At 38.3% G+C, this 12,301-nt stretch overlaps 1 protein-coding gene across 1 annotated transcript in view; it reads left to right on the top strand.

The window, feature by feature from the left end:
* Positions 1-12,301, top strand: part of LOC106925941 (tensin-3) — a 41,184-nt gene that overhangs the window by 25,823 nt on the left and 3,060 nt on the right. Inside the window, exons 14-26 of the mRNA XM_088014995.1 lie at positions 3,591-3,751; positions 3,847-3,979; positions 4,063-4,146; positions 6,184-6,313; positions 6,969-7,510; positions 7,587-7,673; positions 7,791-7,922; positions 10,280-10,375; positions 11,213-11,290; positions 11,475-11,552; positions 11,750-11,918; positions 12,002-12,070; positions 12,168-12,197. Coding sequence (XP_087871121.1) covers positions 3,591-3,751; positions 3,847-3,979; positions 4,063-4,146; positions 6,184-6,313; positions 6,969-7,510; positions 7,587-7,673; positions 7,791-7,922; positions 10,280-10,375; positions 11,213-11,290; positions 11,475-11,552; positions 11,750-11,918; positions 12,002-12,070; positions 12,168-12,197 — 1,789 coding nt within the window. The remainder of the gene's footprint in view (positions 1-3,590; positions 3,752-3,846; positions 3,980-4,062; positions 4,147-6,183; positions 6,314-6,968; positions 7,511-7,586; positions 7,674-7,790; positions 7,923-10,279; positions 10,376-11,212; positions 11,291-11,474; positions 11,553-11,749; positions 11,919-12,001; positions 12,071-12,167; positions 12,198-12,301) is intronic.

Below are 12,301 nucleotides of genomic sequence, written 5' to 3'. Positions count from 1 at the left end.
TTGATTCCAAATACTTACCTGTCACCGTAAATAAACTCAAATGCTTCACTTGGAGAGAAAGCTAAAGGAAGATGAAAAGTGGTAGCTTTTACAGTTGTTGTTTTTAGAACTAATCTACCAAGTTTTATCCTTCTTCTAGTCTTCTTACAGCAGGAAGACAAGTTAACGTTAACTATTTCAGCTACTTTTAGTTTTTTACAATCAAGATTTATTGTAAGTAATTTAAGTTACTTTTTTTTTAGCCCTTAAGATATCACACTTCCCGGGTTGAAGCTATCAACATTCAATGCAGGTATTTCTGTGCCTATGGGTGTGAGTGGGGAGTTTGCTCTGTAGTATTATGTCAAAGCTGTTTATGATCTTGCAGGTCAATCAGACTGCAGCGAGTTTTGTCTTTTCATGTGTGTCAGGTTCTGTGCAAACTCCTCACAGATATCTGTGATGTGTTGACACAGGCTAGCATGAATCAGCCTTACTGTAAAGATCTAGCACCCGAGGGTAAATATTTTTAGTTAGTTTTTCTGTGGTGATGCTTGCACTGCAGTAGCTTCTTGATTAACCTTAGTATTAATTTATCTATGCTCTAGATCTCGGAGTCTCCACATATATTTATCTGTTCAAATTTCTCTTTAGAAAATATTATTGAAAAGACACATACACTATAAGGATACAATATTTTTTTTTTCTTTACTCTTATTCAATCAGAAATTGTACATTCGTTTGCATAAAACGTTTGATGTATTATGTCACAAATAGAGGGATGCAATATTGCATTACTGGATCTCAAACTGCTTTCTTAAACATGACAATGAGTTTACTGTACTCTAATGGCCTCCATTGGGCAACAGATCAGATTTTTATCATGATTGTGCAGCTATCAAATTTGAAGCATTGGTGTCATTCTAAAATGTCAGTGTAGACTAAAACGACACTTTGTTCAATCTACACTGCAAATAACTGATGGGGCTCTGAAGAGAAGAAAGGACCATTATGAACCATTGCAGCCTTATGGCAGCTGCTGTTGCAATTATCATTGAAAAACATGTACTATAAACAACACAAGTCACACATAGAAACCTAATGCAAATAATCAAAAATGGTGAGCAAAGTATAACATAAACTAACTGAAGCACCTAGTTTCTGTTCGAAGGGCACACATACTAAATGCTATATCCATACCAGAAACTGTAAATTTGACAAGCCTTTCTGCAAACGTTTTGTTAGTTGAATGAGTCAGTGTTAAATAGCACAAAATGAAAAGAAAAATGCAGAAAAAAAAAACCGAGCAAAATGTTAATATTGTATTTGTGCCGTGTGCCAAAAACTAAAAATTATCACACAACTCTGTGAAATCCGTTTAGAAAATCATTTAACCAGCTTTAAATGATTTAAACGCCATCGTTTAGCAGAATAAATTCTCTGGCTGAATTCAGACACAGAGCCATGGTTTCCCAGCTGGGGTCTAACCCAATGATTTCACTCTGCTGTGTTTGCCAGCACTGCAGTACGTACACAAAAGCTGCTCTAGATGCAGGCTGGCATCCTCCATCACAGTCAGTGGCGCAGTTAGAGTTGAGTGGAGCTGTTCAACGGAATGATTCTGAGACCAGAAGCTGAAACTTGAGCTTCACTTCCTAAAATGTGAAGGTGTAGCTCAAAATATGACCTTCCACTTGGTATGTTAGTATCCATCTCCTTGATTTTGTTGGAACTGGACAGCAACTTTCATTTTACATGTTAACTTATTGCACAGTTACAAAATATCCCATCAACAGTTCTACCGTGCAGCTGTTACAGCATATCACTGAACAACTTGAGTGCAAAGTGATCCTATGGGTCCCATTCATGTTTGTACCAGGCAAAATGAATAACAATCCAAGGCATTAGCACTTCTTCATCATTAGCATTCTTTAGTGCTCAAGAGGTCAGACCTCACTGGGAGGGCTCAAATTAACACTCTGGTGATGAGTGGCAACACTTCCTACAGGAGTCACACACACCCACACACAGTCACACAGACTCAAACTCCTTGCTCTCCTTTAGCCCACACTGGACTTCTCCTCTAAAAAAAAAAAACCCTTTGATCAGCCGAAGACACTTTTAAGTAAAATAAGTTTGTTTCATATCAACTTTTAAAACATTTCTGGCTGGGGAACATGCAGTTGAAACCAGATGTTTACACACCCAGTGTAAATAGACACATAACCATTTTGCCCTCGGTGTCTGACAGTAGGTTAGAGTAAATGTTTCCTCTTTCAGGTCACTTAGGATTACCAAATTTATTTCAATGGCTAAATGCCTCAATGATGAGCAAGATTTCTTGTTCTTTTTTTTCTTTTTTTTAATTCAGAAGTTTACATCTGTTTCCTTAGCATTTGGTGGAACTTACTTTTTATATTTTATGACTGGTCCAAACATTACAGGAATTATGGTTCTCCCAATAATTTGTGGGATTCTAGCCCAGTGCTTTGAGACTTTTATCAGGGTTTCCTTATGTATCCTCCAGAACAGGACAGTTTGCAACTAATTTGGAGCTATGCTCCTGGTTGTTGCTCCTTTGGAGAAGCAATCCTCCCCCTTCTGCTATAAGCTATTGCTTCAGTCTTTCCACGAAGCGTACTTTGGTCATACTTTATGTGTTTTTTATTATTTTTTTTTGTCAAGCATATTTGTCCCTCCTCCTCCAAAACTCCCCTAAAACAGAATACTCCCACTCCTTGGGATGTTGTTGTAAACAACGATGCAAATTTCCAGGCATCAGACGTGCATCAAAAATACACCCCTACGCACCTTTCCTATCAAGCAACCCACACTGGCTGTCTCCCGTGGGTGGGCATCATTCCTAGTCTTGACCTTTACTGATTCCTATTGGAATCAGTGAAGCTCCATGTAAAGTTTTCCAAGGCTGAAGTACACTAAACATGTCCTACAGACACTTCAGTCTGAGATGGTTAATGTGTGTTGACCTTCATAAGAAAATGCCTAGTGCTTTTATTTTTGGGTTGATTTTCTCATTTCTCACCTAAACACAATCATCTCTTAAACACAAAACCCATCTTCTTTCTGAATGGTAAAATGTCTGGAAATCCTCATGTGGGTCACTTGTATCCTGAGAGGATGAATAAGATTTGTTGGGGTCCACAATGTTCGACCTGATGTTTTTGCTGATTTCATTTTTCAATGACGCCTCATAAGGAAGCAGCGTCTTTCAGGTGTCGCCTTAAAACACGTCCACATGTTGTGAGTTAATATATTAGAAGCTTATGAAGCCACGCCATATTTTCTTAGGCTTTCGCATTTTTTTAAAAAGGCATAGTAATCTTATTGTACGTAAAAGTCTGACTTTCATAAAGGTGATTTGAAAAATCCTTGTATTTCCTTTTTCATATTTCTGGTATTTCATCAAAAAATGAATAATTGGGAATCGTAATTCACCTCAAAAAGTTCATGATGCAGGGAAACACTTTGCCTGATTTAATGACTGATCATGTATTTTTTTTTTAAACTTACTGCCTTGAAGTTTGTTATGCTCATAAAGCTGTGTTAATATTTAATCAACATTTTGTTGCTGTGTACTTGTGTGTATGCAGTTGCCCAGTCCAATGATGTGCGAAGTGGCATCACACGGAGTTTGAGTTGCCAAGGGAAGGATGTAATGGACCATCACTCAGTCTTTTGTAACTCAGGCTGGGGTGACCCAGAGGAGTACAAGGGCCAGCAGACATACCCCCCATGTATCTCTCAGTTTCAAGTATGCTTAGCAGTTGCTTCTTCCCAAATCATGTCTTCATGCCATATGTAGTTGCTTTGTGTTGTAAGATGTGTTTCATGTATCATCTATTGCAGCATCCCACGTTGTACAGAAGTGACAGTACCGGTTATAGAACCCAGGGCCTAGACAACACTGGTGGAATTGAGACGGGACTTGACATGACTCCACCCACTCCTGCATTCCCCATCTCACCACCAACACCTTATGGTAAGTAACATGTTCTGTGAAATTAATGAGGGATCTCATTCTGTGTAAACACTGCCACACCCACCTCATCTTTGTATTTCCAGTGAAAACTATGTCCGAGTTCAGTGAACTCAGGCAAATTCCGTCTCCCAACATGCAGTCGTTTGGAGGCTTCGGAACAAATCAAGGTAGGACCAGTAGCCTGCATGTGTAGGAAGTTTCTGTTCTATAGAGATCATTCAGATTTTTTTCAAATGTTTTGTTAAACTGTTATAATCGATTGATGTTTCTCTTGGGATCTTCATTTAGTAAATGCAGATTAGCCGGACCCAGAGGTTGCTAATCGCAGGTCTGAAAGGACCCGGGGTCTTGCATGGGGAATGGGGAGAGGACTTTTATTGGAGTAAAACGGTGCACCACCGTTGATCCTCCTGTGTGAAACGCATTCTGATTGAGATTCTGACATGCATAAAAAAACTAGAACAAAAATATTTCAATGGTTTACGTCAACACTAGGATTGTTAGGATTTTTATAACAATTTACTTTTATATGAAGCCATTGTAAATAATCATCAGGTTTTGTTTAACACGACCGCAATACAAACACCTTAACAGTAGATCGTTTTCTAAAATCACAGAGTAAAGCCCTATGTTTTTTTTTTTTTTTTTTTTGGTATTGGTGTTATAGCAAAACAGTGGAAGCCCACCACTGGGCACTCTCAGACTAGACTGAAGCTTTAGCCTCAGGGACTTTATGAATGTCGACTTACGCTGAAGGTGACCAACAGTTATCGACTTCAAAGAGCCACACTTAGAAAAATGCTGAGCTATTCCTTAAGAAAGGGGAAACATGTCATGGGAAGATTTAACTTCAAGTGAAGAATTTGGGTTCTCTATTAACATCTGGAGGTTCATCAGTTTAGGAAGAAAACATTTCTTCCTAAAAGTCTCTGTGTGTGAGCTAGTTACGACCTTTTTTTTTTTTTTTTTTCTTTTCTAGTTCTCTTTCGCTCTCTCTATCAGGAGTCGCCTTTCATGTCTGACCTGTGACTGTGATTGAAGCAGGGAAACAAACTATCTGGACTCATCCGTGATGCCCTAAATAATGCTGACATTGTTGTTATCAGGGAACAGGAAAAAAGATACTGTTTGTGCAACAGACGAAGGGAGATTCCCAGAACAATTTTCTGCCCCAAGAAGATTGCATGTGTGGTTTTGTCTTGTGGAATAGGGCATTTTTATAAATATCTTCATTGTTTCTTTTTTGTTGAGCTGTGGTCTTTATCTGAGAAGGGGCACACCCTGTGATTACATGCATATCGCTGAGTTTTAAGTTTGTACATTGTTGTCTTAGTGCTTAGACATTGTTCTCTGGGAAATCACAAAAGTTTTACTTTCATTTTTGCATTCTGTCCCTGCCTTTTTTCTTTTTCTTCACTTGATCCCCAAAGATATACAGTATTTCTAAAGGTTGTAGGGTTGGTTGCAGATCTGTACCCCTGCTGTGCCCCAGACAGCCCTGCATTCAGTTCAGCTGCATCTCCATGGTTACCAACTAGAAGGCATGGCATAGAAAAAAACTTTTCTTCCTTCATAAAAAAGTCTCTGTGTGTGAGTGTGTTCACACAGGGGGAACAGGGAGAAAACAAAAAACCCCTTTTAGCTTTAGATCACACGGAGAGACACTCTGTTGAAATATAAGATTGTTAGTATATAGCTGTGGCCCAGATTATGGTTTATTTAAATAAGGGTTTCAGATAATTATGGTAAGCTGTTTTTTAATTTTCAGCTTTAGTTTGGCTTCTTGATTTGTTGACTAAGTGGGTTGTGGCAGAAATAATCAGTGATTGGTTTTATGTATATATAGACCAGATCATTTTGATGCCTGTGGACAGTTTTATTACTGTTAATTCCAATTCATATTATGCAATTTAAACCAGGGCTTTTTCCTCAATGTATTTGGGGAGTTTTTTTTTTTTTGTTTTTTTTTTTTTGGTTACTGAAATATTTTTTGCAGATTTTCTCTTTTATTTACTGTCCATATGTGCTAGCATTAATTTATATTTTACATTTTTCTAAAACTATGCAAAGTACTATCAAATTAACGAGTTCCTCAGTTTGGTTCTTCCTGTATTTTTTTTGTTGTTGCTGTTGTTGTTTTATTTTATTTGTTTTTTTGTTTTTTTTTAGTAATTTTCTTTACATTATTTTTGGTAACTCTGCAGAACCTCATGGACATTCTGTGATCAATCATGTGAGCTTTGAGACTTTGCCAGATTCCTCCATCAGCTGCCACAGGATGCTAAATTCAACATACTCTACCTCCATCACTGGAAATCATCAGCAGACAGACAGGTAGTGCCGCAACTACATATCAAACTTTGTTGTACTCTACTTGACAGATTGCACAGCGTTCTGTGAGATGTTTGAAGCTCATGAGTTTGTTTTATAACTTGACCGTCTTTGAACTTCTCCACAACTATCTCCCTGGCGTGTCTGCTGTGTTCCCTGGTTTGCATGATGCTTTTTGCTCTCTGCGGTGCTATAGCAAACCTATGACTCATTTACTGAACAACTGTGTTTATACTGAGATTCAATTAAACAGGGAGACTTTATTTACTAATTGGATGATTTCTAGAATAAACCAGGTGCACTAGATTTTATTTTGTGGCATCAGAGTAAAAGTAGGTCAAATCACATGCCTGCAACCCTTATTAGTTTGTTGTTGTTTTTTTTCTTTTTTTTTGGGGGGGGGGGGGGAGGAGGAGGGAAGGGGGGTTGGATAACATGTTGCAAACCATGCATTGATTCTTTCCATTTCATAATTATGTGTTGCTTTGCATTGGTATGTCCCGTTAAATAAGATGTGTTGATCTTTGTAGTCGTAAACAGTTGTTATATAATGTGGGAAAGTCTCAGGAGAATAAATACATTTGTGAGGCACTCTAAGTTGTTTAACAGCAATTTTTGTGCCATCATTAACTTTTCATTTAATGTCTTATTTATCCAGCTCATCTGTAAGTCAGTCCTGGCCAGAGCATCATGTCCTGACCCACCACTCCTCCCTGAGTAACTACCCATCTGTCCGACAGCCGCCACCGCCCTCGGTGTCTCTCGAATATGGCCATCACTCTCCCTTACATCCTCCGTTACACCACCCTCATGCACATCCTGTCCCCAACGCCCACAGCTCTCCGCGGAGCAGCCAGCGAAGCCGTTTGGCTGGCTACACAATCAGCCGTAGCCCCCAGCGCTTTGACGAGCAAGACAGCTCACTTCACGGCTACGGCAAAGACTGTCTGGACATGGGTATCGACAGGGATCTTCTAGCTTCAATGGACGGTCAACATCAGCTACAGTTTCCCCAGACACAGCCTCCTCTGCTTCCTGAAAAAAAGAGGGTATCAGATGGAGAGCATTCACTGGGGACCGTATCTCCAGCCCTCAGCGGGTTCTCGAGTCCCCATAGTGGGAGCTCCCTGAGTATTCCTTTCCCTAACGTGCTGCCCGACTTGTCAGCTCAGACACCACTTGCTGCCTCACCTCTCCCAGGTTAGTACTTTTTTTTTTCTTATGACTTAGTGTGTTGTTCTTTAACTCAGTACTTCTATTATTATTTTTATTCCAGATGTGCTGGTCAGCAAGCAGGTGACGGTAAAGTTTGTTCAGGATACATCAAAATTCTGGTACAAACCAGATATTTCAAGAGATCAAGGTAAGTGTGCTTTATTCTGAATGGGTTTAGATTATTATTACTTAATTGAAGAAACAAAAAAAAAAAAAAAAAAAAAAACATGTAGTGCTCAAACACAGTTTCTTTGTATTATTTTAGCTATTTCAGTTTTGAAGGAGAAGGAGCCTGGCTGCTTCATAGTGAGGGACAGCCACTCCTTCAAAGGGGCTTACGGCCTGGCTATGAAGGTGTCTACACCTCCTCTCTCAGTCATCCAGCAGAGCAGAAAAGGTGTGTTGCATGTCTTTTATTTACAGTGCATTAAAAACTTATTTGCATGCCTTGATGTTTTTTTTTTTTTTATAAATATTTGATAAATGTGGCCTCTGTGTATTCACGCCCTTCACTCTTGTACATACAGTAAATTCCATTGCACACAATTGCTTTAAGAAGTCTGGGTTTTTGTAGAGATAATTGAAGAACAGATTTCACCTTGAAGACCAAATAATACACAAGACAGGCCAGGGCCTGCTTGAACAATGCTCTGTGTGGCAGAAAAATAACACTGCATATCACTCTGAGAACACCGGCCCAGCTGTGTAGCATGGTGTTGGCAGCACCATGCTGTCAGAATGCTTCTGTCCAGAAGGGTAATGGAAGTTAGTTAGTTATTTAGTTAGTTAGTTAGCTACTTAGTTGGTGAAAATGAATTGAGCTTAAATGCAAAACAAGCCTGGAAGAAGTCTTGTACCAAGTTCCAAAAGGTTTGATCTTGGAGTACAGATTCAATGTCCAACAGGACAAGAATCCTAGACGTAAAGCCAGAGATGTAGTGAAATGCAAAAAAAATAACCCAGGCAACGTCTGCACCTAAATGTTTTGAGGATTTCTGGCAAAGGTTGACGATTGAAGCTCACAGATTTGTCTCGATTCGATCTGGCAGCAAAAATTACTTTGCAGAGAAAAATAGACAGAATTTCAGTTTCTAGTAGTGTAAACCTAAAAAAGAACATGCTACAAAAGTTTTACTCAAGGGGGATGAAAATAAATGCAATACCACTTGTTATGTTGACTTTTGCTTTCGCTTTTCATGCTAATCCATGCTAACATCCCCCCCATCCATACTTTGACTCCAGCACAAATGTCATGTTTATGATATCTGACAATAATCCAGAGATAATCCTGTATAGCGTGTGAAGAAACAAAGTCCCACCCAAGCTGTCTTTAGTTACAACCCACTGTAGCCATCATCATGTTGGAAACTGAGAATCCGTCTTTCTGTTGTTTGTAAGCTCTGATCACCTTTTTTTCTCTCTCTCTTCTGGGCATCATCATTGTGAAACAGACCTGTATTGCCAGATTGTCATAGTTATATACAGCTAATGTTTCACCCTTAACAAAAGACATACTGGTTCCGTAAAGCTATTCTCAGGGGACAGTGGAGGAAAGTGACCTGCTCCACTTGCACTATATCTGCTTTGTCTAAAAACTATGTGCACATTTCTGTTTGCATATTAGTGAAGTATTTTGTTTTGCTTTGCATAGTTGTGTAATTAACTCTTTTTTTTTTAGGAATGGAAACACAATTGGTAAGCCAAAATATTTGGCAGCGTTACAACAACCAAAACAAAGGTTGATGGTGACGATGGAGGAGGCAGAAAGAAATTTGATCCCGCAAAATGTGAATCAGAAACCATTTTAATAACTCTAGAAGGCGTATTTTCTGGGAAGGAAACAACACATAGGGACACAAAGGATTCCTGTATGCACTGCCAACGCAGGGGATTGGCAATGTTTTAACAGCTTCAGTCTGAGTGACAAATCTTTCATTATCCAAAGCTTTTTAGTTCTGTAAAAGAAAACAAATATATGTAAACGTCTCCCTTTCAATCCATCCAAGAGATGAGAAGAAAGAACATTCCACTCTGTTGGCTTAGAGAATTGCCTTTGATGAATGTTTGGTCAACAAAACCTGCATTTGGCGTATTACGTCAGACTTTTCAAAACTCTGCTTAATGATTTAATTTCTCCAGGTCGTAAGAAATCAAGCCCTTTCTTTACAAGTTAGACATCCCTTTATATTTTCAGTAAACATTGGAATTTTACTGAAAACCCATCGATGCTGATAATTATGAACATTTGCAAGAGATTTCTAGCAGTAGCTTATTTTTCTTATTAATTATGCACACACAAAGAAAATCTGCCTATTAGTTTAGTATTTAATTAATGACCCTTCAGTCAGTTAAGTAAGAAATATGTTTTTTTTTTCATTGGATTTTTATTTTATACTCTTATACCAGATTAAATCATCATTTGGTCCCTCCATTTTTCACCCCCACTGCTCACACCTGTCCTTTTGTTTTCATCACATTGTGGCATAGTCCAGAGTCCCGTTTGATCCTGGACCATCATTACGCGTCAGAAATGTGAAATCCAAGTGGCTCCAAGGAGCGAGTTTTTCCTCCAAGTCTTTTGTGTTCACATGCCTTTCAAAGACACCTCAGATTCAAACAGAAATGCTTTTGATGACTTGTATTTAAATATTTTTTTAGACAGAAAAAGTTCCTGCACAGACATAAATTCAGTATAGGAGACAGACTAGCAAAGCAGAATAATTATATTAACTACTTGTGTTCATTTCCCTACAGGAGGTGATCTATCTAACGAATTGGTGCGCCACTTCCTGATTGAGTGCACACAGAAAGGCGTGCGTCTGAAGGGGTGCCCCAATGAGCCCTACTTTGGTGAGTGTCTATGCTGCTGAAACATGAATTATACGCTTTCCTCGACAACATATAAAACTAGGAGTCTCTGAACAATACTGCCCTCTACTGGTGCATAGTACATGGTACAAGTGATCTAAATAGCATTTCCTATCCATGCAAGACTTTTTTTTTTTTTAATGGATGCCCAAAAGTGCTATAAACTAACCAATATTTTTGGAATAATAACTATTATCATTGGAACATTTAAATACTGATGTATTTAATTATTTGTTCAGTATAATTTTTCTCATGTTATTTACATTATACAATTTATAGATTGTGATTTAAAAATGATCTTTAAAGTTTTGTACTTGTATTTCTCACTTTTATTCAAACTGTATTATTATGAACTTTGCATTATCTGCATTATCTATACGTTTTGTGGATCTTAAATGTTTCACTTGGAAGATTTTATTTTCTACTTTTGCCTCTTTTTTTTTCTTTTAATGCTGTTACCTTCACTTAGAAGATAATTGTGTTATTGGCAATAAAATCTCTTTTTCAAGAGAGACACAGGTAAAAAGGCAGTGACATTCAACAAATAAAATAACAGTCTATCTGCAGTGCAGCTATTTACGCAAGCAATTAAATAGTTAAAGCACGAGGAAAACAAATCAGCAGCAGAGATATAAAAGTTATCACACTGACCAAATTAACTGAGAACTGTCATTCTGCTTAAAACAAATATTCATTCACTCTGCATCATATGTTCTAACTTTTAACAAGGGACTTTTAATAATGATTAATACTACAAAGTTGGCAGTGCAACTTCTCCTGTAAATTTAAATTTTGTTTTCCCACTCTGTTGTTTTACAGGAAGCTTAACTGCATTGGTTTACCAACATTCAATCACTCCGTTGGCTCTTCCCTGTAAACTTATTATACCTGACAAAGGTAAACGTTCACACAGAGACTCTAAAATTTGTACATGGGTAGAGGTATGGTCACAGTTTAATGTAAAAAAAAAAATGCCTGAGTATTTCAGTGCTGGTCTATAAGTGGTTGTTGCAATCATTTCATAACCATGCTTGATAATAAAGCTTCATTATTTATGTCCTTTGTTTTTGCTGTTCATAAGATCCTCTTGAAGATGTTGTGGAGAGCGTTTCACATTCAGTCACTAACTCGGCTACCGAGCTGCTGAAACAGGGAGCAGGTAATCAGACTTCTTAGATCATTCACCATAAATAGACTTTGTGACAAACACAATAAAACCAGACTGTAATGCAGTGACACAATCCTTGTGTTTACGTCCTGCTTTTTAGTTATTTCTAGCACTGAATCACAAGAGATCTTGTTATTTGCTCTGTGCAGCTTTGATTGTTGGAATCTGATTGTTTGTCGTTGCTTCAGCCTGTAATGTGTGGTACCTGAGCTCTGTGGAGATGGAGTCTCTAACAGGAGTCCAGGCAGTGCAGAAAGCCACGACCATGACCCTGGACGCCAACCCTCCACCCGTCCCTACTGTGGTCCATTTCAAAGTCTCCTCCCAGGGAATCACTCTCACGGATAACCAGAGGAAGTGAGCACCCAGCACACACTTTTCCCAAAACCGTTACCGCACAGATACATCCGTGACTTTTCAACATAAATCTTGTTTTTCAGACTCTTTTTCAGGAGACATTACAATGTCAACACGGTGATATTTTGTGCCTTGGACCCTCAAGATAGAAAGTAAGTCGTGTTCATTGAATCATATAGTAAATATAAATATTTTGTGACCACATTCAATTTCAGTACTTATTGATGCTGTGTTGTTACTTCTTTGTAGGTGGAAGAAAGATGGCTGTCCATCAGCAAAGTAAGTAATTACTATTTTCTCCAAAGCTTCAGTCAAAACCATGTCCCTACAGCTATTTTTGAAAAAAAAAAAAAAAAAAGTTCATTTTGTGGTAGATGACGCTG

Source organism: Poecilia mexicana, unplaced genomic scaffold (assembly GCF_051168715.1).
Source record: "Poecilia mexicana isolate PSO_F unplaced genomic scaffold, ASM5116871v1 scaffold_17, whole genome shotgun sequence".
NCBI lineage: Eukaryota > Metazoa > Chordata > Actinopteri > Cyprinodontiformes > Poeciliidae > Poecilia > Poecilia mexicana.
Note: the sequence above shows the minus strand (reverse complement) of the source record. Positions and strands in the feature narration are given on the sequence as shown.